Source organism: Coniophora puteana (assembly GCF_000271625.1).
Source record: "Coniophora puteana RWD-64-598 SS2 unplaced genomic scaffold CONPUscaffold_4, whole genome shotgun sequence".
In the NCBI taxonomy this organism is placed as follows: Eukaryota; Fungi; Basidiomycota; class Agaricomycetes; order Boletales; family Coniophoraceae; genus Coniophora; species Coniophora puteana.
Window position 1 is genome coordinate 2,168,470 of NW_006913056.1, and position 26,902 is coordinate 2,195,371.

General features: G+C 55.5%; 9 protein-coding genes across 9 annotated transcripts; 5 read left to right on the top strand and 4 right to left on the bottom strand.

Moving 5' to 3' along the window:
• Positions 1–117: 117 nt before the first annotated feature.
• CONPUDRAFT_152292 (uncharacterized protein) lies at positions 118–2,463 on the bottom strand (the record flags this gene model as incomplete). Its single annotated transcript, XM_007768885.1, has 5 exons — positions 118–1,078; positions 1,146–1,579; positions 1,677–1,898; positions 1,967–2,242; positions 2,329–2,463. The coding sequence occupies 5 exons, from the start codon at positions 2,461–2,463 to the stop codon at positions 118–120; spliced, it is 2,028 nt and encodes a 675-aa protein (XP_007767075.1).
• A 171-nt stretch (positions 2,464–2,634) lies between these two features.
• CONPUDRAFT_136359 (uncharacterized protein) lies at positions 2,635–4,872 on the bottom strand. Its single transcript, XM_007768886.1, has 3 exons — positions 4,599–4,872; positions 4,313–4,499; positions 2,635–4,264 (listed from the first exon to the last, which is right to left on the bottom strand). Exons 1-3 carry the CDS (start codon positions 4,815–4,817, stop codon positions 2,694–2,696), a joined length of 1,977 nt encoding a protein of 658 aa, XP_007767076.1. The 5' UTR covers positions 4,818–4,872; the 3' UTR covers positions 2,635–2,693.
• A 387-nt stretch (positions 4,873–5,259) lies between these two features.
• On the top strand, positions 5,260–6,383 carry CONPUDRAFT_121754 (NAD(P)-binding protein; the record flags this gene model as incomplete). The annotated part of the gene is made up of 4 exons (XM_007768887.1): positions 5,260–5,809; positions 5,864–6,016; positions 6,071–6,219; positions 6,272–6,383. 4 exons carry the CDS (start codon positions 5,260–5,262, stop codon positions 6,311–6,313), a joined length of 894 nt encoding a protein of 297 aa, XP_007767077.1. The 3' UTR covers positions 6,314–6,383.
• Positions 6,384–6,507: 124 nt separating this feature from the next.
• Positions 6,508–8,301, top strand: CONPUDRAFT_101971 (N-terminal nucleophile aminohydrolase; the record flags this gene model as incomplete). The annotated part of the gene is made up of 11 exons (XM_007768888.1): positions 6,508–6,684; positions 6,767–6,873; positions 6,931–7,029; positions 7,112–7,193; positions 7,260–7,505; positions 7,560–7,599; positions 7,655–7,724; positions 7,781–7,894; positions 7,972–8,058; positions 8,108–8,181; positions 8,234–8,301. Coding segments are annotated over exons 1-11 (1,083 nt in total), but the record flags the coding sequence as incomplete, so codon positions are not given.
• Positions 8,302–10,448: 2,147 nt separating this feature from the next.
• Positions 10,449–11,682, top strand: CONPUDRAFT_71858 (uncharacterized protein; the record flags this gene model as incomplete). Its single annotated transcript, XM_007768275.1, has 4 exons — positions 10,449–10,484; positions 10,549–10,715; positions 10,760–11,519; positions 11,605–11,682. 4 exons carry the CDS (start codon positions 10,449–10,451, stop codon positions 11,680–11,682), a joined length of 1,041 nt encoding a protein of 346 aa, XP_007766465.1.
• Positions 11,683–12,091: 409 nt separating this feature from the next.
• Positions 12,092–13,802, bottom strand: CONPUDRAFT_136362 (transcription factor Tfb4). Its single transcript, XM_007768889.1, has 8 exons — positions 13,480–13,802; positions 13,259–13,407; positions 13,158–13,199; positions 12,943–13,094; positions 12,751–12,876; positions 12,561–12,696; positions 12,465–12,501; positions 12,092–12,413 (listed from the first exon to the last, which is right to left on the bottom strand). The coding sequence occupies exons 1-8, from the start codon at positions 13,671–13,673 to the stop codon at positions 12,266–12,268; spliced, it is 984 nt and encodes a 327-aa protein (XP_007767079.1). The 5' UTR covers positions 13,674–13,802; the 3' UTR covers positions 12,092–12,265.
• A 2,554-nt stretch (positions 13,803–16,356) lies between these two features.
• CONPUDRAFT_164244 (uncharacterized protein) lies at positions 16,357–19,943 on the top strand. The gene is made up of 3 exons (XM_007768890.1): positions 16,357–16,571; positions 16,723–17,181; positions 17,244–19,943. The coding sequence occupies exons 1-3, from the start codon at positions 16,433–16,435 to the stop codon at positions 19,592–19,594; spliced, it is 2,949 nt and encodes a 982-aa protein (XP_007767080.1). The 5' UTR covers positions 16,357–16,432; the 3' UTR covers positions 19,595–19,943.
• Positions 19,944–20,477: 534 nt separating this feature from the next.
• CONPUDRAFT_81278 (uncharacterized protein) lies at positions 20,478–22,503 on the bottom strand. Its single transcript, XM_007768364.1, has 4 exons — positions 22,379–22,503; positions 21,956–22,317; positions 21,562–21,897; positions 20,478–21,502 (listed from the first exon to the last, which is right to left on the bottom strand). The coding sequence occupies exons 2-4, from the start codon at positions 22,112–22,114 to the stop codon at positions 20,567–20,569; spliced, it is 1,431 nt and encodes a 476-aa protein (XP_007766554.1). The 5' UTR covers positions 22,115–22,317; positions 22,379–22,503; the 3' UTR covers positions 20,478–20,566.
• Positions 22,504–22,629: 126 nt separating this feature from the next.
• On the top strand, positions 22,630–25,401 carry CONPUDRAFT_136365 (uncharacterized protein). Its single transcript, XM_007768891.1, has 6 exons — positions 22,630–22,669; positions 22,730–22,850; positions 22,902–23,041; positions 23,095–23,210; positions 23,261–23,787; positions 23,843–25,401. The coding sequence occupies exons 1-6, from the start codon at positions 22,667–22,669 to the stop codon at positions 25,078–25,080; spliced, it is 2,145 nt and encodes a 714-aa protein (XP_007767081.1). The 5' UTR covers positions 22,630–22,666; the 3' UTR covers positions 25,081–25,401.
• The last annotated feature ends 1,501 nt before the right edge of the window (positions 25,402–26,902 follow it).

The following is a 26,902-nucleotide window of genomic DNA, read 5'->3' on the forward strand; positions in this document are numbered from 1 at the left end:
CGTAGCGTTGGCCTGAGAGTAGATCATCTTTCAAAGTTTCAAACACCAAGGACAGGTTGGAATCTACAAGCATACTGGTCGAAGTGGCGCGAGCATTACAGCAATGTTTACAATACTTTACGCATCAGAGCGCCGAGGCTGTCCCCGCTGTTTGATCCCAATATTTGCATGATCTACCCTCCGCTTATTCTTCTTAATCACGTCTGCATCCAGCCCCTCATCAACCGGAATATTCTCCGCTGCCTCGACAGCAGCCCATGCAAAATGCAGCGCTCTCTGATACTGCCGGAGATTCAGCGCCATCTGCGACGCATTCCCCATTGCAATAACAAGCTGCTTGCGCGCCCCGCGCACCTCCTCCTTATACACCCCATCCGTGTACACATCCATCGCGACAAGAGCAGCCGCGAGCTCGCCCGCACTCGTGAACGCCGCCAGCGCACTGCTGAGGTAGTCGCTGCTGCTCCTCCCCGCAAGTGTCTTGCGCCCGTACTCGAGTCTTGCGAGCAGGCGCACTTGCGCGACTCCGATTGCTCGGCGGACGACGTCCGGGTGCGTGATCTGCTGGATGTGCGATAGCGACGTGAAGGGCATGAGCCCCGCGGGCGGCTTCTTGAGCGCCCGTATGCCATCCAACGCCTTGCGCTGCGCGAGGATGACGTAAAGCCGGATGAGCGCGGTCGGCCCGAGGGCGTTCTCGGGTGCGACGGGAACGACCTCGGCGGGCACATTGGCAAGAGTCGTCCATAGTGGGGGGCGGTTCATTTCTTCCCAGTGCTCAACGGTGAGCGGTACGTTCGCGTTGGTGTTACATTCTTCGAGCGGCCTCACTTTGCGGCACCCAAGGTAAGCGATGTGAAGGAATGATTCGATTTGAGCGTTTGTGATACCACAGGATTCGGCAGCGTGGGTGAGGGTGGTGATTAGACGTAAAACTGTGGATCTGGATTTGCCTGTAGGAAAGTCTCGATCAAGGGGTGCGCTTTCGGGAATAGCGTTGTGATGCGTACCACGATAACGATAAACCTCGTGCTGATTGAGCAGCGCAAATTTATCCTTTCCTTGCCCATTTAGCTGGCTATACCAGCAACATCAGTATGCGCATAGCAACATAAAACCGCGCGCTCGCCTTTCGGTTCACCTACCTTTGGACCTTTGTCATATCCTCCTCATCGATCCGCATCCACACCTCCGAGAGCCTCTCTGCCCAGCCCTTCCTCGACGTCAAGATTGTTAGCGCTTGCGACATCGCCTTCCACTCCTGCGCTCGCCTCGTCCTATCCACCCGCATTGTCTCCACACCGGGCACGAACTCGCTCGGCCACTGGAACAGCAGCGTGAGCGTCTCGCACGCCGTCGAGTCCACCTGCGTCTCAGGGTACCACGCCGGCCGCTCCAAGATTGCGCAGTCGAATAGCAGATCGACAACGCGAGGCTTTCTCTTGAGGATGTCCAAAACAAACTTGCGCGGGCGCGGCGGGGACGAGCACAGGATGTTCTGCGCGGCCCAGATCGCGCTCTCCTGCGCCGTGCCGTACAGCACGGGCGCCCAGCGTGCCGGGTCCTTGGGCATGCTTTTCTATTCGATGCAAAGAAAGAAAAAGGCAAAGGGGACGGCCGCGATAGGCCCTTCAGATTCGTATGGGCTTGTGAAAGCATATAATGGGGCATCTCACATATCCTCGTTCGGCGAATATCTGCGTCTGCCACGCCGTTGGAGGGTCGAGAAGCTGCACTGTGATATGCTCCGGTCCACGGAGAACGTACAAACAGACGGCCTCGATGACGTCTGCCGCGGTGGACGCTGACGTTGTTTCAGCGAGGCAGGCTTCCGTCGCGAGCGAGCTGAGCATATTGACGGCCACCAGGCTCATGGTGCACAGGCGATGATTCAGGTCCTGCAATGAGCATAACAGGCCGTTTTCAGCGCATACAATCAAGTTAGCGAAAAGGGAGCAAAGCCCACCCGCAGACACAGCTCGAAAAGCCCCTCTTGCAACATCGCATTCAGCTCCCGCTGTCGTTCCTCCACACTTCCAGTTTCAAGTGTGTACGAGAGAGCCTGGGACGCGTAGTACTGCGCAATATATCTGATCTTGGGTGTATGCGCGCTCGACCACTCCTGTCGCAGCACGGCGACCAGCGTCTTCACCATGCCCGCGTTGAGACATGATTGCGTGAAAGGCGGATGACGCGGCACTTGGTTGTCGACGTCGTCACTCAGGGTGCGTCTGATTGCGGCCTGTAGTGATGCGCCAGTGAGCGATCACGAGAGGCGTTGGGCGGATCCTGGTAGGGTTGCGTAAAAGGTGCGGAACATATGCTCACCACATAGTTTTGGACAAAGAGCGGGTCTTCGTTCGGGTCGACCAGCCGCGCAAATACCCTCCTGAGGTTTTCAGACAGCTGCGGCTCTGGCACACCGAGCGTGGCCTGCACGTTGCCTGCGTTTATTACGGACATGGTAGGGGAAAAGAGAGAGGGGAGAGCTGGATTACGTAGTTGGCAGCATTCCACTCGAATGCCGGCTGCAGTTGTCGCGTCGCGTCGCGCATCTCAGCGCCAATCGGGCGCTAACTCTAATTATCCCCTGAAACAATTATCCTCTCAATGGCTCAAGTACATCTCTTTCCGCTTTAAATTTCAACCTTTAAATTAACAATACATACCACATCTGAGTAAAGCGAAACCACCTAAACATCAAACCGCCGCACCTCCACGCCCCTCGGCCCCGCACTCAGAATCGTCCGCTCATCGAACGCGACCGTCCCTCCAACTCCACCTCCTCTGCCTGCAATCCCTACAAACTGTGCATCCTCGATGGATTGCGCAACTCCCACACCTTCGGCATCAGGACTAGCCGCCCGCCCACCACCACTTCCACCGTTCTCCAGGTCCCACACCCATATCCCACCGCGCGCACCGAGCGCGACGCACCGTCCGTCTGCGAGCGCCAGCGCCGAGACGGGGCCCACGGGACCCCGGAGCGTGCGCACGAAGGTGAGCTTGGGCGGGTGTGCGGATGTGCTGCGCGGGCTGAGCCCCGTTGAGGATGAAGCTGGGGAAGAAAAAGACGAGGAGAGAGGGGGCATGGACAATCTGTACAGCTGCAAGGAGGTTGAGGAGTGGTGCGGTGGTGAGATATACGAGCTATGCGAGGTAGACGGGGAATGCGATGAGCTTGACGGGGATGAGGGCTCTTCTTCGGATGTCGAGGGGTCGTCCGATGACACAGGGGTGCGGTTGTTGGATGCAGATGTAGAAGCGTGAGCATGGACAGTGGGAAGCGCCTCGCCGGGCGCGAGCACGACCCATTTGCCATCCGTCTGCGTATCGGCAACGGACTCGACCTTGCGCGAGTACTGAGCGCGCATCGCACTCATAACCCGTTCTTCGATCCATCCCTGGGGGACATCGCTTGCTCGCGCCGTGCGCGTACTCTTCACCTCAAACGGCCCACTAACCACGTCTTCCGCCGTTTCAGTCAAAGAAGCCAGGGACTCGTTCTCGTCGAATTTCTGACCACCTCCAGAGGAACCACTAGCAGTCCCATCCCCGGCCCTCGCAACAATCAACTCTGTGGCTCCAACACTCCAATGGCTGGGGTATACAGGCACTGCGCACGTCACGACAGCCTTGTACGTCTCCTTCCCCAGACTTGGTAGCACGGAGAGCACGAGCGACGTTGGCGGGTAACTCGTGAACGAGGTCAGCGTCTGGCAGCAGTCAATCTTGCCTCGTGCCATGAGCGCCATGTCGTATACTGCGAGCGTAAAGTTCTCCCCATGCGAGAGCGTCAGCAGCAACGGGTGGTGGTATGCCGCGTGTGAGACGGGTGAGCTGGAGCGGCGACGCGAGGTGGGGATGTAGGTGAGCTTGGGTGAGAGGATGGTGAGCGTCGATGGAGAAGATGAAGACGAGGAAGAGAGGGGCAGCGTGAAGACGCTAAATTCGCCGGTGGAGAGGAAGGCAGCGAGGCGCATCTCGGTTGTACGTGAGGACTGGTCGATGGCGAGGGCGGTGATGCATATGGGTTCGTCGTGCAAAGTCGATTTGCATATCAATGTAAGAGCATCGCCAGATGCACTACGAACGGATATGGTCGGCTGTATGGATGCCTCGGGCTCCGCGATGATAGTGGCGTTGCCCGCTAGGAGGACAAGAGTCTTATCGCGACGAGGTGACCGTGAAATACCAGTATGTGACGGCGAGGAAGGGCCGGGTGGAGGGTACGAGGAGTCCACATTCTCCAGAGAGCAACGTCCTGACAAATTTAAGTCTCCCTACGCATTCAAATCCATGGGGTACTCACCTGTGCGCCAGTTCGAGCTAATTCGATACATCCACTTCCAATCCTTGTAGTCTTCTACATCCGAGGGGCCAGCCAAAGCTCGCTGTGGCAGCGGCTTGATCTCCCGGCCATCAGCCCTACCAAAGAAACCTCTTCCGCCTCTCAGCCGTGCTCGCCCATACTCCTTTAAGTACAGCGCCTTCCACAGCTAAAGTGTCCGCCAAGGGGTGTGAAAGATAACATTTGCCGTTACAGGCAAGTTCAAACATCACTTCGTCACTTGTGCAGGAGCAGGGATGATATGTACCTGATTATCGCGCGCCAGCCTTGAGCAATGTCTATTCGTTGCCTGGAGCGCACAGAGATCACGGCTGTCGACTAAGGAAAAGATGAAGAGCAGGAGTTCGTCGTAGAGCGAGCTCTCGAACGTGACGAGAATGCGTCGCTCCGCTGAAGATGGTGTGCCGTTGACATTGTGTCGCTTGGGATGTGGCAGGGGTTCTGGCGAGAGCCTGCGTTTCGACATGGCCGTTCTAACGCTTAGGGTTGCTGAATCTGTGAGAGACACGAGCACAATGTGGGGAGCGACAGACCAAGGCTTACCAATATCGACACAGTCGGCTTTGCGCGGGCCGATCAATGCCTCGGCAAATGCCGAATGTCGGGGGCCACAGCCGCGACTTGGCCGCGACCATCCCTCGTTCACCGTTATTCTTGACATCTGTTATGTTTCTCGCCGGCGTTTGCTCATTCATGAATCATCTTCACAGTTGGAATTGCTCGAAAGAACCCCCCCGAATTCCTCAGCGGATCCATTGACTTCATGGCTTCCTCTCTCCACCTGAAACTATGACCTCACGGATGACCCCATCCCTGGCGAACGCGATGCGCTGCTCTGCTGATCGCCCTGAGGAGAGTGGATATAAACACCCTAATACTGAGGAAATCATCTACTACCACCCACTCCAATGTCCGACAACTCCAAATTCACCCTCCAAAACCTCTTTAACGTCGAAGACCAGGTCGTCGTCGTCACCGGCGGTGGCACCGGCATCGGCCTCATGATCGCCCAGGGCTTCGCCAACAACGGCGCCCGAGTCTACATCACCTCCCGCCGCCGAGAGGTCCTCGAGGAGGTCGCGCGCACCTGGGGGTCCTCGCTCAAGCACCCCAAAGGCGCCCTCATCCCTATCCCGTGCGACGTTACCGACAAGACGTCAATCAAGGCGCTCGTAAAGCAGATCAGCGAGAAGGAGGACCATGTCGACTGTCTTGTGAACAACGCGGGCTTACAGCTGCAGCAAACCGCTGTCGAAATGGGCGACGAGTCGGCGGAGAAGCTTGCGGATGCGCTGTTCAACGAGAGCCAGGAGGACTGGGAGGCCGTGTATAGGACGAACGTGATCGGCTACTTCTTCGTCGCGTCTGCGTTTATTCCGCTGCTTGCTGCTGCGAGAAAGAATGTGGGCGGGCACGAGTATAGAGCGTCGATTATCAATATCACTTCAATGTCTGGAAGTGCGCCCCCTTCGTCTCCTTGGCTCTATCTCGGTCGCTGACTTCCCTGCCCAGTGACGCGCGTGTCACAGAGCCAGTTCCACTACAACGCCTCCAAGGGCGCCAATATCCAGCTGAATAACATGCTCGCTCAAGAACTCCGGAGAGACGCTGTGCAGATCCGCGTCAACAGCATCGCTCCGGGCATCTTCCCGTCCGAAATGACGAGTAAGCAAACCTTTCCTCATGCTCGTGTCGCACCATCCCTAATGGTTTGACTAGCTGGCGAGTCAAGCCAGGGCAAATCGAACATCCCAACCGATTCTGACTGGGTCAAGCAAAACAAACCGCCCGCCGGTCGCGCAGGGCGGGATGAGGATATGGCTCAGGCTGCCATAATGCTTGCTGTCAACCAGTACGCATTCGGACAGGTTAGATATCGTCTTATCCCAGTGCATTTCCTATTACTAACGCCAGAATCAGACCCTTACGATCGACGGAGGATGGTTGCTCGAGCACCCTTGAGTGCCCAGGTTCTGTGTGCTTGTTGAGACGTTGTATCATATAAGTACACTACGTAAATGCCGTTAGCGACGTGATCCATATCAAAATCGAAGACATCTATGTACTTACCAGTGTTTTTGCGCTCAAGCGTCATCACGGCTCCAAAAGCCTCGGAAGTCGGCCCGATCGTGACATGGGCGCCTAAGTCCCTTGTTCTCCAACGTCTGGGTCAAGCGTCGACCTGCGTTAACATTGAGCTTCTAGGCTACCTCCTTCAACGTCCGACTCAACTACATGGCTCAACATCACGGACAAGTCTACCTTGCCGTCCACGGAGGAGCAGGCTATCATAGCCGCGAATCGGAGGCTCAGGTTAAACGCGCGCTGAAACGGTGATTAATCCACTCTTTGGCCTATGAGCTGGCACAATCACAACATTAAATACTCACGAGGACTCCTCTCCTCTACGACCAGCGCATGCACTGAAACACTGAAGTCGATTGATGTATCCATGTGTTCTGCGCTGGATCTCGTGGAGAGGGCGGTCACGATACTAGAAGATGAGGACTGTCTGAACGCTGGTGAAGCATCGTCGCCTTTCCCTTTCATCAATTCAACCACGAACCAACGCCACACAGGACTCGGATCGAACCTGACAGAGTCGGGAACAGTCGAATGCGACGCGTCGATCATGGACGGCTCCACGGGGGACTTTGGCAGCGTCGGCGCGGTGAGCGGTCTGTTGATCGGCTCTTCTTTCAGGCCTAGCACTTATCGCCTTCGGCGCTCGTCTTACTTATACTCGTATCGCCCATTCAGGCGTGAAAAACCCCATCCGAGCTGCGAGAGCGGTCCTGGAGCACTCGAGAGAGCCAGATCCATTGGGACGCATCCGGCCCATGTTCGTCCTTTCAGCTCGGTCGAATCTTGGATGTATGCATTGAATCGGAACTTCATTCTGCTCCAGGACGTTAGTCGGTGCTGGAGCACACACCTTTGCGCATTCGAGTGGCATTGAGATTGTCCCTCCCGAGTCCCTCATCTCGTCTCGTGCCAAGGCAGACTGGACAAAGTGGACGATGCGTCTCGAGCGGAGCAAAGCTGGTGGGCCCGCCGTCGATGACTCCGAAAGCCTGCCGGAGGAAGCTATGCAGGACACTGTTGGGGCTGTCGTGCTCGATGCGCGGGGGAATATGGCTGCGTGCGTGTCAAGGTAGGCTCAACTTGTCAAACGGACAGGGAACGATGAAGCCGAGAGGTGGTCTAGCGGAGGGCTGCTGCTCAAGTACTCTGGTCGCGTTGGAGAGGTATGAAGTCGCCTTTGTATGAGCGGCCTTCACTGAAAGGGTGCATACATTCAAGGCAGCCATCTTTGGTGCGGGCTGCTGGGCCCAGCAGTCCTCAGCGGGAGGGATGGCGTGCAGTGTTTCAGGTCAGCCAGTTAATTTTTTCGAGAAAGCCTTCTCATGCTAATAAGAGCTTATACAGGTGGCGGGGAACACATCGCACGCTGCAGTCTTGCCCGAGCACTAGGAGAGGCGCTTCACGATCCCTGCGACGCACACGAAGTCCTACAGGACGTATTGACCAGAAAGTTCAGCAGTAAGCCCTATCCCCTACAGCTCATATTTCTTCCCGTAGACTACAAAGTTCAATGAAACTGAAATTGATCCGTGCAGGACCCCTGCAGGCACGCGGCGAACGTGATCCACAAGCTGGCATGCTGTTGTTGACGAAGGAGGCCAGCGAAAGCGGCGATACACGCGGTGAGCTTTATTATCCACCACTTATAGTATACTCCCTGATGTGCCGCAGCACGGCTATGGTGCGGATTCACGACGAAGACCATGGCAGTCGGGTACGCCACGTGGCCCGGTTCCTCGCCGAGGGTAGGTTTCGTTTAGTCGTTGCGCGCCCGAGCCAACTTATCGTTTGGCATAGATCAAGGTTTTGCGCAGGGAGACAACCTCCGCTGGCGATGACGAGAGTCATCTATACATCACTTCTCTACCTATTGGGCAATGAGGATACCGTTTGCTCTGCATCGGCAGATTTGTGATAAACACGTTGTGTGCCTGCAGTCGCAGGGCTCTGATATCACACATCAGGATAGGGAGACATCAAGACTGGTGCTGAAGGCATGCTTGGCTGCGAAATACCCAACGTCTCGGTGTTGGTTGTATAGTTTTCGGGAAGTTGCACCAAGTGCTTGTCTGTGCGATGACGAGATGCAACAACCCGGTCGGCGAAACATGAGGTGGCGTTGAAACACTGGGTAAAGGGTTGAGAATGGGCTTTCGCACAGCTCTGGTACGAGGGAACACTCTGTCATGTGGAAAGTTCCGTAGAAGGGCTAAAATCTGCTAACATGCGCAGGTCTCCGTGTTCGTCTTTAACCTCGGCGTCGTGCATAAACACTCACGTTACCTTCCGATCGACTTCGCGATAGGAAGGCATGTGTGTCCGCTCGGAATCATCTCAAGTGCGCTCAGCATCTGAAGAAATCCTGGTCATTGGACGTCCCTGATGTCGCTCTGTCCTGCCTCCCACCTAGGAGTGGTCGGCGGCGTTACCTCGTGTGAGAACTTCACTTGCTTTAGATTCTACGAGGCTTCTTCGCAGCTCTATCAAAGCGCGATCAGCTAGTGACCAGTCCAATGAGTGCTGCACCTGTAACTGTAAGCTCTTCAGCTTCCACGACGGCACTTGATTTTCCCAAAACCGCCAAGGGATGCCAATTTCATCATGGTTCCTCCGAGCTCGAAACTGGCACTCTCGAAGCTACTGACGGCTCGTATCAAGACAATCGAGAGCGAGATAAACAGGACCTCGGAATACATACTGAGAAAAGGCTAGCCGTATTCTATGTTTCAAGATGAGACTAACTCTTGGTGACCACCGTACGAGTGTGATATTTGTGGTCGCAATGGCCTGAAATTTCCTGTCTAGGTTATCACCACATGATGTACCTACGGATTCCAGAGCGGAAAGCTGGGAGATGCAGTGCTTGCATAGCATCTGTCCATTGTCGGGTGACTCCTCGCTTTGCTGACACGGTGGTCTTTAGGAGACAGTGAACACGATCCAGAATGACATCCTCTATGTGTATGTTTAGCTTTTGGAAAACGATTGTGACATGATTTATACGACCAGACGACCAGAAGAAGCTCCATAGCGAACGTTTACACCGAAGGGTTGCAGAGGAAATGGGATCATAACACCTCCAACGGAGCTCAAACAAAGCGTACAGGAAGAGGCTTACCCTTAAGTTTCGGGAAAATCGTAAGCGGCTACCAAGATCACTAGGTGTACACGGGGCTGACAATGACTCTGACAACGCGTGGGCTGGGCGATCTTTCTCTAGGAATCCGGGGACACGTGCTCCTTTGACACCACGATCTCGGGGTGTACTGGAATCTCACAGGCATGAAGAATAACCCTTAGACAACGGAGAGCCTGAGCAAGCATAGCTCTAATGCGATTGGCCTCTTTGTTGATCTTCGTACTCCTTTTCGGTCATTCGCGCAGCGTGCCCTCATGTCGTGGGTAAGTGTCGAGCTTGTTTGTTAGTAAAACTCTACAGCAAATCTAGCATTGAGCTCTTACCATTGGGTGAAGGGGCAGCGGGATTTTGTCTCGTCCTGAATGTTGCTTGGCGTGCGCGTTGATTCGTTTACATTGCCTGTACCTCGCTCACAGATAATTCGTTGTATTTTTAGACGCTTGAGAATTTGATTTATGTTCCTTCAGCAGCGCTAGCTCTTCTAATCCTCGTGGCGGGATGGCACAGAAAACACAGCAGCTACACTCAAGTAGTAAACGGGATAAAACTTTTGCAGAGACGGTATCTCTCTCAGTCGCGGACGGCATCTTACTTGGCGCTTCATTTTAAACACATGAGGATGGGCACGTTTTAACCCGCTGATCGGTCTAGATCGGACAGTGTTAATGAAGTCGTGTTTTTTCTCCTTGCTTCGAAACACGTTATGCTGCACACGTCCGTTATGTGGCTATCTCTTGTTTTTATTTGCAGTGAGAGAGGAACGCACAGCACTGAGCGCTTGAGCGTTCGACAAAGGATATGAGGCATTGTCACAGTCATGGACGGAGGTTTGCTCCTTCCCCTTAAGCTGATCTACACCTCTCAACTTTGATAATGCAGAGCCGCAAACCTCAGGCCATATATCAGGATGTGCGTAACTTTTCAATAAAATATGATTGTTCGTAAATCGATACTGACTACTATTTTACTCCAGCTTCAGCCGCCACATGAACTCAAGGTATCCGAAAACCAACCCGAGTCATTCGATACCCAACATCCAGCGGTAATGGCACCCAATGTCACCCCCTTCCTAGACATTCGGGTTTTTCGAATAAAGAACTACTTCCAGGGTATGGTCGGGGGCCCGCCACTCAGGCTAAGGTATCTACTCGGCATTTAACCGACGGGCACTTCACTCCGCCGAGGTCAAAGTCTCCGCCAGGCCAGTCGCAAACCACAGACATTTGTGACTCTACCAATCCTTCGGGAGCGCCGTTAACGCCACCTCCTTCAAGATCTTCCTCAATATTTCCAGAAAATCGTCCAATGGAATCTGAGCTGTCGCCAGAGGTGCTCCCGCCTGACCTGCCCAACTCGTCTTCACCGACCCTACTTCCTGTAGAGGCTGAGGCCACAGCTAGCTTTTCGCCAGGAGCGTCCTCCGCTTCCCCAAAGTCGCACATTCCATCGATCCAATATGACGAAGCTGCGGCTGAGATCATTCAATTCGACGTACCTTTGGAAGAGGCGGCGTGCCCTCCGCCCGCTTCAAATGTCTCGTCTCCCCCAAGCAATGAAGCCAACTCAGAGGCACCTTCCGATGCTCCTGACGCAGAAGTTTCTAGGCCGAGCTTACAAATTTACTCAGAGAGAAGCTCTTCGTTAGAGGCGCTGAACGATGCAAGCGAATCACCAGTCCCGCAACCTTCACATAACCCATCACACGCAACAAGTTACACACCGCCCAGGCCTATCTCTGCACCAGAACTGGCTACGACAGTGACACCTGAACCTAGCACGCCAGTGTCGTCTCCGTCAGCTTCATTCCCAGTTATGAGCACTTCGCAAGCTTCATTACGGCAGCCATCAGCCGTGGCTGAGCCCATGAATACGATATCCCTTGACTATGCTGGAGATAAGCCAGGAAATTCAGTTGATATCAACCAGATAGCGAAGGAAAAAGAAGTACGTCCCCCACCTGCCTGTCTTGCTTCACGTCGTAATCAGCCCTACAGCGCCTTGCCCGCGCACCGACCCCTCCAAACTCCAGACCGAGTGGAGAGAATCAAGACTCTCCCTCTCCTTCTTCGACGTCAACACCGCAAAGAGACGACTCGCCTCGAAGTAGTCACACCACGCGATCTAGGCCTATTATAACAACTGGGAGACCGCCCAGTGATCCCAACGATGGACATTGCCCGCCCTTTATTCCGCCCGATCGGATTGACTTTCCGAGTGATAGCGGCAGGCAGTCGTTGGATAACCCACCAGTTACAGGTGAGGAAAAGCCCGCTGAAGAAGATGAAGGGAGACCTTGCTGGCTAGACTGCTTGTGTCCGTGCTGGGAAGGCTTATGGTCGTGTCTAAAGGCATGCATGGACAGCTTGTGCATGTGTTTCCGCCAGAAGGAGCAGCCCTCCCCAGTTTGAACCCATAGCCATGAAATGGGGCGGTATTACCATACCCTGAGATACGATTGACCTTCATGTGACCCTGAACGATTTGATACCCATAGCTACATTTACCTAACGCGATGCGGAGGACGGTAGCGCTGCATACCCACAGGCTAGATTGGAGGATTACAGTTTGATACAGACATATATCATCGAGGGCGCTGGCAGCACATGCTAAATCTGCGTCATCAGCATATGGATACTGTGACGGGAACGAAATTCGCGATATTTTCATCCTCTTCTCTGTATCGCATTATGTCATGGCCTCCCGTTGAGCTCTGGACCAAAGCCACGATGACCATTTGTGCTAGGCTTCGCTGGCGAGGTCTGCGGCGTCGCCTGGCGCGGCGGACCAGGCGGACGCGATGCGTTGAGTCGCTGGAGCGTTTTGATGGGGAATTTAGTTCTGAAGGGGTGGTCTACACACAAAAGAGAGAAACAGAAATCGAGGGCTTACCGGCACGTTGAGCAGACAGGGACAGGTTGGCAGAAGACTTCGAGCGGGAGGGGTAAGTGCGACAGCTCAAACGGCCTTCGTCCACGGAGCACTCACTCGACAAGCAGACGGAGCACACGAAGCCAATGTCTACGATGTTCTTGTGGCAGAAACATGCAGCGCGGAAGTCTATTCGTTCTTGTCGGGGTACCGCGAGGACACCGCGGACCGAGGGAGGCGCGAGGAAGGACATCTGGGCGAGTCGCCGTCAGTATCTCTCTGGCTATGAAGACGAGTGGGGACTCACGACGAGGTACTGCAGCAGCGCATCGCGCCGCTCGAGGTGTATGTACGACCCTTCTGTGAGATGCGCGGCCTGCTGGAGAAAGACAGTCTCGGGGCCGTATACTTTGCATACGTCGATCGTTACTTTCTGGTTTATGCGTTAGCACAATGAACGTTATCTAGGGGGCGTGATCAAAGTACGAGAGTGACATACGAGCTTCTGCGCGGAGAAAATGCAGTTCATAATCGGGATGTAGGATGAGGACAGGTCGGGTGAGACGGAGAGAATGAGGATGCGCGGGTCGGGGAGCTCATTTGGATCTTCGGGGCCAGCGCTGGTCGAAGGGTGAGTGATGCGGTTGATGTCTGTCAAGGCCAGCCACGGTCGTTAGGCGCCACCAGGGCGAAGCAAGCAGGGAAGGGACGGACAACATAGGGCTTTCGCAAGCGCCGAGACAAGGGAACATGGGGCTGAGGGCAGTGAGTACATTCAGGAAAGGCAGGCAATGCGCGAGGGTAGGAAACAGTACCTTCTTCCTCGGCTTCAGACACCGCTTCGAACTCCTGCATGATGCGGTCCACGACGGTAGCGTCCACGAGCTTGAAGGGGGTGAACGCGTTCGCGTCGGATGCGGGTGCGTTTTCAGGCGCAGGGTCGGAGGAGGAATACAGAAGCACGCTGCAGCGAGCCAAGTCGCATATAGCCAGTCAGCTGGGTCGATGTTGAGAACTAGAGAGATAGAGACCACACCTCTTACCCGGCAACGCCCCATACACCGCGAGCGTGTTCTCATGCTTCGCAGCGACGTGCGTGTTGAGGAACGCGAGGAGCTGGGAGAGGAAGGACTGGATGGAAAGCGGGTACGGGTTTGACGGCTGCGCAGAGAGGTGCCATTGGGTCGGGGAGAGGTCGACAATGACGGAGAGGTGGGATGCCTTCTCCATCTTGCGTTACCGTGATGATGGTTTATGAGGCAGGGTTCATGTCAATCGTGCTGTATTTCGGGGAGGCGAGGCTGACAATGCCTACGCTCTAAAGTTGGTTGGGAGGTACAGGGACTTATGCGCTCGTCGCCGTAGCTGACGATGGAACGGAAGCTGCGCCGCCCGCTCGCGAGGCGCGTAAATTGTTCCTCACGTGCAGGGTGGCGCTCACATTATACTCAGGGGCTATTTCTGTGCTTTCGCCTCAAACCTAACACGAAATCGAACACTGAAGTGCGGTTTCAATATTTACACATTCTGGAGCACTTTAGGTCTCTGCTAAATATCATTATCTATCAGGTCAGTCATTGCATGCTGACCCAGAGCAGTGAAAACACAGGAGCTCGAAGCTACAGTGGTATCGCTTGTACAGAAAGCCACTATATTCCAGTGTAAGGCTAGCCTGTGTCCAAGTCCAATGAAACCGTTGGGACTACATGAGAGCCTCAGTTTCATCCGTGAGATGCGCAGCAGATGAAAGAGAACAAGCGCCAGCCTTCCCGAAGCATCCTGGATGGTGGCACTAGCTTAATCATTACAACCCCGACGAAGGTTAGAGCAGAATAGGCAGGGTATGAGATGCTGTGATCTCTAACTGTGTCACAAGACATAATACCGGCGACGGACCGGGCTTGGTGAGCAAAAGTGCTTTGGCTTGGCTAACCCAGAGAAGGTGAGACTGAAAGAAGGGGAAGCATGCGTGTATTTTCAGACTTAGAGCCGAGAAACGCCGGTCCGCTGGTAAGTACATCCGCCCAGCTCTCCTAAGACGGATGGAACACTTATCTGTTCTTTGATTATGGGCGGAGAGCCGCCACAGAAACTTCTACTCGCATTACAGGTGTCAAGATTTGCTCTGAGAGGATAGAGTTCAGATAGCGACTGATAGAAAATAACAAGTGACCGATCCGCGCGCGCTGTATAGCGGTGGCTCACAAGGTGTCGAGAAAGGCGATATAAGAGCTGGTTCTGTGATGGGACTATCAGATGAAAGCTTCGATGTTCTATGGTTGAGAAAGGATGTGAGAAGCGTTGCGAGTGGCGTGCTGGTTCAAACGCAGGTGATATATGCACGGGTGCAGTCCTTGCTTCGATCGATACAAGGGAGTAAACTCCGCATAACGATCCTTCGAACAAAGCAGGGCGCGCGGTTCTTGAGCCACATCTGTCAATGTGCATGCACAATCAACATGCAGCCAGTCCATCGCCGGCGGCTCAACAGAAGCAGGCTGTCAGACGGCGTCGCCGCGACAGGTGCGCTCCGAATGATGTGTGCTATTAGCGAGTCAGCGGAGATTTTGATAGCAAAGATCAAGATTAATGCCTAAACATCGGGGGGAAAGCTCGGACATTGAGCTGGGATGGATGGGGGTGATTAGCAAGCGTCGAAGCATGTCTAGAAATGCTATGACATTCGTGGAGGGCTTGGCAGTTGTAAGTTGCTCCAAAGAGTCCGCGATAAGCTAAAGAATGGCATCACGAGGGTAACTCAAGTCCATGGGCGCCCACGCAGGGATTCTAGTTTTCCTCTGGACCTCTCCCAACGCCTGAATCTGCAGTCCGAAAGTGGGCAGCTCAGCGAGGCTCGTAGGTCTGAGGAGGTCTGAGGTGGTGACCGAGGACCAGAGCGCTATAGGCTATCAACTCGGTGATAGCGCACCTGAGTTCGGTTGCGGGCGCGGTGCATACATGCATATACTTGCACGCCATGGACAAGTTGGGTTCTCGAGGGAAGAATATGTAGCATGAAATGTATACGATCGGCATGTCAGGCTATAATTATCGGCGTAATGATTGCGAGTGGTAACACGCAGATGTCACCACATGACGCATATTCGCGCTGGCGCAAACCCTTGTACAAAAGCGGTGCGAGGCTTCGACGATGCGGGGTAGAGTTTGGGTGGAGTTGGGAGGCATGAAGGTTATCTGTTCACTGGAGACGAACAGCGTCCGCGGGCCATCTGGGCGATAAGGTGTTTGATACCCCAGGCCTGTGCGCTGGTCGCGCCGCCGGTGGTGATGAGGAGGGCGGTGCCTTGCGGCAGGGTGCGTCTCGACGGTGAGAACGAATCGGAGAGGGCGAGACAAGAGCTGACAAGTGTTGGCTGAATCAGTAGCGCGCTTACCGGAGGTCCGGTGTCCCGGCGCGCCCTCCGAAAACACGCTGACTGGCAATGGAGGAGTGGAGACGATCAGTAAAGCCGCTTCAATACAGCTGAAATGAACGTGGGTAGCCCTAGTCTCGAGCTGAAAACAATCATAGCTCTCTTGTTTGTACGGATGGAAACACAGCGTCAGTCTGAGCTAAAGACACAATCGATGGATGACAAGGGAATGGTCGTTGTCGTGTCGAAATTGGTGACGCGGTACCGAGAAGATGGCACTGCCACCGGTGGACTGGTCGGCGAGGGAGTTGGAGCGTGGGAATGAATTACTGAGGATGGGTGGTGTGCATCAAATCTACTCAGCCACTGGCCGTCGCCTCCTTCTCTTTCTTTCCATCGCCAACGCCGTCACGGCCTGCCCAAGAGCAGGCTCGTCATCGCAACCAACGACGATCAGCTCATCGGGGGCGTCGACTCAGTCGTCCTCAAGCAACACTGTCATCCACACACGAATCCCCACTCCGTCTCCCTCCGCATTCATCCTCCTCTACTAACACCACCAGGCAGCACTCCTCCGTGCTTGCCAGGTCCATACACCATCCTTTCCTTTGGCTCATGAGTGCTTCCGTTGGTGGTTTTGGTCTCCTCTCCCTCAGCACTCCCCTCCTCCTCTGGTCAGACAATGTCCACGCACGGTCCGAGTTCAGGTCCTTCTTATTCGCTCTAGTCATCCTCGTCGTCGTCCTCATCCTCGGTGAGTATCCAATGTCATCTTCCCTGTTGTCTGTGTCTCATCGATGGCCTATCTCCCAACATGTGTTTGATGTATGACACTACACGTTTCCGACCATGTCCCTAATGGTCGTGCCACACGAATCCTCAACGTGATATCTCCACTCCATCAGCCTACCTCACCAACCCGTCAGAGACCTCGTTCCGCGCCTACCTCACCGAACAGTCCTTTCGCCAGCATCTCAGCAGGCTCGACGACCCCTCGGATGACGTATCGGATCCTGACCCAGGCTTGCCCCGGACACGACCCAACGCTACCCTCCCCTTCCACTTCGCGAGCCGCGCGTCCGTCTCGCTTCGCACGCCAAAACACGTTTTCCACAGCTTTGGAATATGCACTATTGCCACTACCCGTGGTAATGGCAGCGCGCACCATCACAATTCCTCTGCTAGTGTCGATCAAGACGGATCAGTGGTCTCAGATTCTTGGTTTATCGGCGCATTCGGCCGTTGGTGGCGCGGTGGGCTTGTCGAGTTTTGGTACCACCATGCAATGATTCACTCCAAGGACGCCGAGGGGTGGAGCTCTGGCATTCTCGGTTTCAAGGCCCTCGACAAACTCGATTACAACCGTATGTAATTGATTGTATAATCCTAGGAGCTAAACACGTTGAACGTGCGCTTTTTTTGACAGGCTTCCCTTTCGCTTCTGCTTCTGCGGGCACGTTGCCATCTTCGATTCCACGCATTGCCCCGAAGCTCCGCAACAGGGAGAGATCGACATCACGTCTGCTGGCGCGGCGTAGCTCGACGCCCCCGCCGCTGCCCAAGTCAGCCTCGCTGCCGCTGCATGCAGACCATCAACACCGCCAGCCGGACGTGCACTCGCGTGCGCACACGCCAACGCCGCAGGCAGTGCCGGTTGCGTCGACGATAACGGCAACGCCCACTCCGCATCCGTCGCAGGACTCCGCACAGATTTCACCGCAGATTGCCGAGGTGTTGCGTCAGATATCAAACACGCAAACTTCGATTGCGGAGTTGCGGGGGCAGCTGACGGAGGTGCGGGACGCTGCTGCGCAGAGCCATAGTGCACTGCAGGCGGAGGTTGAGGTGCTCAGGGAGGAGAAGAAGACCGATGACGTGAGGCGCGCGAAGGGCAAGGCTGAGGCGAAGGCGTTGGAGGAGGCGAAGCGGGGTGCGGAGGGGACGAAAAAGGAGGCGGAGAAAAAGCTGAAGAGGGCGGAGAGGGTGAGGGAGGATGCGAGGCGTCGAATTGAGGAGCTGGAGAAGGAGATGGGGCGGCTGAGCGCTAATGCTCAGGAAGATCGAGATGCCGTGGAGAAGGGGAAGGAGGAAGTCGATGAGAAGGAAAGGGAAGTGATGGAGGAGCTGGAGGAGAAGAAAAAGGAAGTGAAGGTGGCGGAGGATGTGGTGGCTGCGCTTAACGCGCGCGCGAAGGAGCTTGAAGATCGCATCGCGGAGGGTCAAGAGAGGCTTAGGCTTGCCAGGGAGCGTGCCGAGGCGGCGAAGAATGACTTGTCCACTAATTCTTCGCATGCCTTCAGCCGTCGTAGCAGCTCTGAAAACGACGCAAACTTCCATCATCATGGATCCGCCATCGACGAAATCTCGCCCTGGTCATCAACGTTCAATCCCTTTGATGTCACGGATGATGTACTCTCCTCACCAGGGCGCTCTGTCGCTGACTCGTCGACGAGCCCTATCCTGTCCCGGTCTCCCCGTCCTGCTCGGCTTTCTCTCGGTGCTCTATCCAATTTCAGCAGCAAACCGTTCCCCGACAACGATGGCTCAGCAGAGTTCCGGTCCAAGGGCTACGCCATCTTTGACGACGACATTGCTTCCCTGTCGCATCGCCCGTCCCACTCGGTCCCTTCCCTGCTATGCGCACCGCAGATAAGCCCCACCAACGGTCTTACATCCTCTTCGACGTACCCTTCGATGAGCGACAATTGCGAGTCTTCTGCAGCTTTGATCCCAAGCAGCCTCATTAGCGTGCTCGACTCTGCACTCGAGACCCCCGGCGTGGCGTGCCTCCCGTTCTATCAACAGCAGCAGAACCAGTCGGATCTCCATGTACACACACTCGTTCCCTCCGACTCGGCCGGCAGCACGTTCTCGACGTCCCCCGTGTCGCTGTCGGCGGCGTCGTTTAGCGGACCGTCGCCTCCTTCGACGGAGCTGGATACGCCTTCACCATTCGATGCGCGTATGGCTTTCGAGAGTATGGGGATTCCGTATCGTACGAACTCGGACCCCACGCAGGCGTCTTCCGGCAGCGAGGACGCTGCGGTTGCTCCCGCCACGAGTGCGCCGAGGAGGTGGTTCTCGACCTCGGCCAGGGAGAAGGAGAAGCCGAAGAAGGGTCTCAACCCAGACGCCAAGGTGTTCCATTTCTCGAGGCGCGTTGGAAAGCCCCAGACGGGTGCTGCTGTCAACGGCAATGGCAATGTCATTGCAAACGTGACCATGCACGGCGGCTCGGTGTCGTTCGATGCCCTTAACCCATCGACGGTAGCGGCGGCCTCGAGCGGCACAGGCCACACGCTCGCGAACCTCTTCGCCGCGCACCACGGCCACTCGCATTCGCATTCGCTCTCGCACACGAGCTCGTCGCTCCTGCGCGCGTTCGCGCCCTCCCGCGCTGAGCGCCGCGCCCTTGGCGGGCTGACGCACACGAGCCTCGAGCGCCTGCCGAGCCTGAGCGACGTGGGGAGCATCCCGTCGTCGCCTGTCCCGCCTCCCCCTGTGCTGTCCTCTGCTGCTGCCGCAGCTGCGCTTGCCGGCACAGGCAAGGTGCGCGGGCTCATCGGCGACGAATCGCGCGTTGCGAGCGGGTTCGGGAACGGGCATGGACACGGGCTCTCGGACAGCCTCAGCCTCGGCGGGCTGCCGGCGTGGCTTGCTGCGCCGCCGATTATCCGGAAGCTCAAGTTCAGTCCGTTCAGCGACGAGGACGAGGACAGCGAGGGGAGCGGAAGCGCGAGTGCGAGTGTGAGTGCGGGCGGGGACAAGGAGGTTTAATGCGGTCTGAGCCGGGCGGGTTGCGGCGATTGCGGCGATCCGTTTGTGCTGCGTCTGGCTGTGTCCGTGCCGTTCTCTTGCTGGTCTTGTTCTGTGGTCTCGTGTGCTTTTTGTAGGCTGTCAAACGGGGAAGATGGGTGTGGGTGTGGGGATTGGAGAGGTGGGCGAATAATCTGGGATACGCGGGGAAACGGGGGCGGGGGAAGAAGTGAAAGGGGAGAAGGAGGCGAGGGGAAGTGGATTAAACGAGCTCGATCGTCAGCCTTAGTACTAGTCTAGTGGTCGTCGTCCGTGGTTCTTCCTTCTCTGTGTTACATCTTGTTCGTTCGTTATAAGTAAGCCAAAGTGCGAAATGCATTGTCGATTTTGACTATACATAGCCGTCCCGTTCGCTGACTGGGGACCATGTGAGATGCTCGACCTCGAGGAGGTCATCGTTCTTCGGTCCGAGGGGGGTTGGTCTGGTTGAGGAACGGTTTGGAGGGCTCGTATTGGACGTCGAGAGGGCACGGGGTCGAGCTAGGAACGCAGTGGTGGTCGAGGCTTAGCCTCTAAGCTCGACTTCGAGCACATGCTCGTTCATAGACTTCTCGAGGCTGCCTACCGGGGCATTGGCGGGAGTTGCATACGTTGATCGCGTTGGGCCGAGGAATTTTGTCCGTGGGGGTGATAATATTAGTGCAGACTGACGAGACTCTAGATACTTGGGACGGTCAGGCACGCATTACGCTCTCGTCATCGCATGCGGATTATTATAGCTGCTCGACGTGCTTCCGTTGGAAATTTCACCTTGGGAAACTCTGACAAAGTTTGGCTTAACATTGTTAGTATCATCGAGATCGATTGTTCAAGCACTCTTGAACGAATGAGATGGAGCAATAGTGGGATTATATGCCAGTTGTCTAAATTGCGATGTAAGTATAACGAATGTAAACCCCGCCATAATACGGTATAGGGCATGATCATCTATAATCATGATGGTGGAGCCGGAGCCGCCGACTGCCCCGAAGCCGCGTCCGATTCAGAGTTTTCTACTGCAGATTCAGGTGCAGAGGCACCCGCCTTCCGACCGCGCGAGATGACCGACGACCGGATGAACTTCGCGAGCCCGTCGGTGACGGGGTGCCCGCACTCCTTCATCTCCGCGAACGCAAGCTGCCAGCGCGTGTCGCCCGCATTGTAGCACGTGCGGATGAGCGTGTCGTACACGCTCAGCGGGGGCATGAACTTCTGCGCCTTCATCTCCTCGAGGTAGAAGAACGCGTCCTCATACTGCGGCTGCGTGAGGCACAGCAGCACGATGCGCTCGTACGTCCGCGCGTCGGGCGTGATCCCCGCTGCCTTGAGCTCGCCTAGGAGGCGGTCGCCGAGCGCGCGGTGTTGTGCGGAGACGCAGCCCGCGAGGAGCGCGTTGAACGTCTCGATGTCGGGCGCGGCGCCGTACTCGCCGAAGGCCTGGTATGCGCCGATCGCGCGCTGCAGGTCGCCGAGTGCGACGCACGCCTGGACGAGCGCGTTGAGCGCGGCGGTGTCGATGTCCTTGCCCTCTGTGCGGAGCGCGTCGAGCGTCGTCCATGAGTCGTCGATGCGGTCGACGTCCGCGCGGAGCGCCTCGAAGATCGGGTGAACCGTGTCGCTGACGGGTGTGACGCCGTTGGCGCGCAGGACAGAGAGCGTGCCGAAGGCCTCCTTCATTTTGCCCACTCTACAGAAGGCCTCGATGACGGGCGCGAAGTGGTGCTCTTCCCATGAGACGTCGAGCGCGCGCAGCACGCGCAGGGCGTCCGCGGCGAGGTCGGGCAGGCCGTGCCGGCCCGCGGTGTGCAGCACGGAGAGGCAGAGGCCTTCATCGGGCAGGATGCTCAGTTCGCCGACGAGCTTGTTCCAGCATTGGGTGACACCTTCCGCCTGGCCGTCGCCGGCACCGTTAGCATATATGTCGAGTTCCCAGAGAGTGGGGGACGTACAAAGAACGAGTCAGCCGATGCCATCAGGACGTTCATCCACGTCTGCGTGTCCAGCCGCCGTATTGACCCCTTCTCAAACTCCCTCGCAAGGTCCAACGCGAGCTTAGGGTGGCCGAGCTTGGATGCGAGGACGATGATATCCTGCACGTTCGACAGGTCGGGTGACTTCTTCTGCGAGAGGAGGAGCTGCATCTGCTGCAACGCCATCTCGAGGTTCTCGTTGTCTGTAAATCGTTTAATGAGGAGGCTGAACGTCTGTTCATTGGCTTTTATATCGGCGGCTTCCATTCGTTCTATGAGGTCCCAGGCGAACTTGGACGGCCGGTACCGATGGGCCTTCGCGCACGCATCCAGGTAAACTTTACATTCCACAGGCCAGGAACGTGAAACGCACCTCTATTAGATGATGATACGTGATCCTATCCGGCTCGATACCCATCGCCTGCATGTCATCCACAACCGCGTTGGCCTCGACCGTGCGCGCTTCATACGCCAGACCGCTCAGGAGGGTATTGTAAAAGTCGAGGTCTGGTTTCACATCGTCCGCCTTCATGCGCACGCAGAGGTCGAAGCAGGCTGCGAGCTTGCCCCGCTCGGCGAGGCTCTCGAGCTCGTTCTTGTACCGGAAGAGCGCGCCCCTGCGAGACGCCCCTTGGAAGGTCGTGTCGGGCGTGAAGGTCCAGGGCTTGTTCTTGATCCCAAACTCGCCTGTTCGAGGCCGTTGCGCAGCGGTGGCCATGCCATGTCTCTGAGACTCTAGAATAAACGGAACCCCGTTAGCACTGAACACAGGACTTTAAGAGGCGCGTCTGCTGACTGAAAAACGCGTTCAAGACCTCAGCCGCTCTTGAGGTGTCTTGAGCACATGTTGGAGACTTCTTGGGGACTCTCTTGAGCGCTGCGCGGGACGTTGAGGCCAACATGGACGGCGGTGTTGCCCACGAATTTTTGGAGGCTCGGGGGTTCGGGGGTCGGGACGCGGAAGGTGAGGAAAGGCAGAGGACAAACAAAAGACAACAAGTCATGTCGAACCAAGCCGTTGTTCGCGTTTCCCTGCCACAACCGCGACACACCCAGGGGCTCTCTCTTTCTCTTTTCCTCTGACATGGTGCGTTATGGCCTCATAAACCATCTTGTCTTGAAGTCTTACTGGTCTTGACCCATACAGTTCTACTCGGAGGCCATTCTTTCCCGGCGCGGGCCGTTAGCCAAAGTATGGCTCGCGGCCCACATGGAACGCAAGCTTTCAAAGACACAGACACTACAGACAGACATTGAGCAGGCTGCAGGTGCGTCAACGCGTTATACCTTGAAGTGTGGTGTCTTATAGCGTGAAATAGGGGCCATTATGGGCCAGGAGGTTGAGGTCATGGCCCTCCGTCTCAGTGGCCAGCTGCTCCTCGGTGTCGTCCGCATCTACAGTCGCAAGGCCAAGTACCTCCTCGACGACTGCAATGAAGCTCTTCTCAAGATTAAGATGGTGCGCTTTCAGGCTGTGGCGTTCGGCCGTATGCTCACGTTGCTATGTTTCAGGCGTTCCGCCCAGGAATTGTCGACATGTCAGAGGACCAGTTGGTCGTGAACCGGAATGCCATCACGCTCCAGGGCGGAAACATGGACTTGGACATCATGCTCCCGGATATCAACTGGTGGGTCCTCCAACAAGCATCCTTAGCTCGGTTACAAACAGTTTCAACAGGGACTTCGACTTTGAAGAACGACTCGCCGAGCCGCAAGGCGCGCACGTAGCCCGCAGGGCAGACATCACCCTTCCCTCAGCCGATGACTTCCAACTCGACCTCGACGACCCCGGATACGGCTTCGACCTTGGTCCTTCAGACGGCATAGGCTCCCAGGACTTCGGCGAGATAGACCTCGGATTGGACTGGGGAGATGGGCCGGTCAGTGTTGTAAACGACGCGGCAAGCATTGAAGTCGGACGAGACGCCGCCACGCCGTTTAGCGCTCGCGAGTCTGTGCGCTCCCACCTTCTGGGGGAAGTCGGCCTGGAGCGGGTCGGTGGCGACGATGCGGACTTTTTCTCAGTCAAGAGCCGGCAGGCGTCGGAGAACCCGTTCATTGACGACATGGATTTGGATGCCGGCTTTGGGCCGGAGATCGCGGGTGTGGATTTTGAGCTGGGTATTGACTTTGGTGATGGCCCGCCGCCGCCTCCCAGCGAGCATGCTAAGACTCCAGAACAGACCAGGTCACCCAGTAGAATGTGTAAGTCTCATCCGTCTAGATTTTTACTTCATCTCGGCTCAAGCATACTGCACAGCCTCTCCCTTGACTGAGCCTCCTGCCACCCCTCCTCCCGATGTCGAACTCACACCACGTGCCGCCGCTCGTGCCGCGGCCCAGGCTGAAGCCGATGCCAAAGCACGCCGCAAACCCAAAGAAAAGAAACAAATCATCGACTCCGTTATTGAGCTCCAAGACGGGCCGGGGCCCGGTGGGCGCGGCCGGCGCGGCGTAGGCCTCGGCGCACCCACCACGCAGGATGTAAGCGAGATCGTGACCGAACAGCACTTCCTCCCGCGCTCAGCAATGATGATGCGCTTGCTCGAGATCCGCGACGACCCCATCGCGCATTTCCTGCCGACAAAGACCACCCCCAATGGCACGTTCTTCTACGCGGGCCCGCCCGGGCTCGCACCGGAGCTAAACGATCTGTTCCTGCGCCCCGTCGGCAACAACCTTGCTTCGCGGAAGCGCGGGGCGTCGCCGGACAAGAGCCAGCGGAAGAAACCTAAGACCGGTGGTGAGGTCGATGAAGAAGAGGAGAATGACCTGCCTGGTCAGGCAAGGCGAGCGGGTAGCGCTGCGCCGAGCCACATTCTGGGCAGCGAGATGCTCGGTGGACCCGAGGGCCTCGACTTCCCCGACTCGGGCGCGCCGATGGACGATTTCCAGATGGACGTTGGCGAGTTCCCGCCTGCGCATGACGACCTCGGGGCCATGGGGCCTTCGGCTGGGCCCGGCCGTGCGAGGTCAAAGAGCGCGGCGCCGTCGACGCTCACGCGCATGTCGACGCCTGCGGTGGGCGAGGAGGAGGGCGAGGAGACGTATGCGGACCTGACGTGCCCGATCGCGTCGTTCGACGAGCGGCCGTCACAGCAGTCGCAGTCGCAGGCACAGACCCAGCCCGAAGAGGCCGGCGGCAAGGAAGGGAGCGGGTATAGCCGCAACACCGTGAAAGCGATCAGCATCATCCGGCGCGAGCTCGCGCCCGAGGCCGCGGACGAGTCGTTCGGCGACGGGGAGATGGAGACGCGCGCGACGACGGATGAGAGCGGCGAGCGCGTGATGAGCTTCGCGACAATGTCCGAGAAGGCGTCGCGACGCGCGGCGAGCGCGTTCTTCTTCGAGATGCTCGTGCTCGGCACGCGCGACTGCATAAAGCTCTCGCAGCCCGCGGCGTTCGAGAACATCGAAGTGCGCGCGAAGGACAGGCTGTGGGACCGACAGAGGCACGCGTCGGCGGCGCCGTCGATTATTTCGGGGCTGGGATCTTGATTTGTTCCTTTGTTTCCCTTGTTTCTCTTTGTTTTCATGCTTTTTGATTATGTCCTTTCTTGTTCTCTACCCCGTTTTACATGACTTACTACTCCAGACTCGGATGCACACGACGGTGGAAATATCGGATGTCTTGGTTATTTAGCAGTTTAGGTAGGTAGAAACACATTACATTGCTATCCCCCGACAACGTCGTCGTTGTCCCAACTCCCAACTACCGTTTATCTTGCTTTTTTTTTTGTCTCGTTCTGCGTTTAAGCTTAGATATACGACATGATGTTCTGTAGCGGTAGTACGTAGCTAGTCTGTCGCGTTTTGAATACAATCGATGCTGTTTTTGTATATACGCCATGCCGTGCGGGAGGTTTAAGTTGCTTCGAGTCTCGGCTACGGCAGTTTTTCTCATGTACATTTTCTTGTACCCCCAGTACTCCGAACAACCGAGGCCGCGCTCGCATCCTTTATAAGTCGAGATCTTTCTCTGTTGATTTTCGCATCAACGTGCCTCAACATCTCTGAAGTTGCTGCGCCACATCATTTGCGTACCCTGAGGTAACATGTGCATAACACAGGGTGCATGAAGCAATAACTAAATACCAATTATGTCAAAGCTATGTCAATTTTAGTCCAAATGATTAAGGAATAAGTGATGATAGGATATGCCAGTTATTCTTCAAACGCAGACGCAATTCATCTACTAAATTTTAGGACAGGATATTCCAAAAATACGTGAATGAAAACCCATATAACTATGTAATATGGTTTGGAATAATTTATGAGCATTTTTGCACTACTTCTTCTGAAAAAGCGACCACATATAATTAAGTAGATTATACTTGCACAGCATCAGTACTGGTAAAACATACCAGTGATGCAAATGTAATCTTCTTACATTTGAATATTTAACAAATATATTGATTATACATGTGGTTGTTCTTTCAGAAGAGGTAGTGCAAAAATGCTCATAAACTATTCCAAACTTGTTCCAAACTATATTACATAGTTATATAGTTTTTCATTCACATAATATTGGAATATCCTGTCCTCAAATTTGGCAGATGAATCACATGTGCATTCGAAGAATAATTGGCATACCCTGCCATCACTTATTTCTTAATCATTTGGACGGAAATTGACATAGCTTTGACATAATTGGTACCTACTTATTGCTTCATGCGCCCTGTGTAAAGGACCGGTGCTTATTTTGTTTGATGGTAGTAGGGTACTTTTGGATAATGATCCTGCCATACGTTTTTGTCAGATGACATGACTGATAGGAACCCATACCAGTTCATGGCATTGCATTTTGCGTGGGCTGCTGTTGAGGCAGCAGGAAATATTCCAGATGAGAAGGGGCTCTAGATCCCGAGGTGATTGAGAGAAAAAAACGGAGGGTGGCCCATGCTAATGCTGGGGTAAGACAGCAAGGGCAGCGTCTGCGCTCCGATGCATACAGGACTGTAAATATTCTCGTAATGCTCGTGTCAATCCTGCTAAGTAGTATGCCTATAGAACCCAGCTTGTGCTTGGGGCTTGACAAGGTTAGCATTACAGTTGGCTGCTCTCGGCACGGCCAACGGTCCACGCTGCTGATTTGATGGTTTGGACCAACGCCGGCATTTGACTTTCGACATGCATCACTGTCTCTACGTTTCCGGCATCACGGGCATTATCTGCTCCTTCCTTCCCCGGGTCCTTTATACAACCTCTCAAGAACATGCAAGACGCAATCAGAGCCTGCTCTTGACACGTTGTACGCAGATCTTAACTCGTCTGTCGCTCTATTACGATGTCTTCCTCAAGACTTGGTGGATTACCAAAC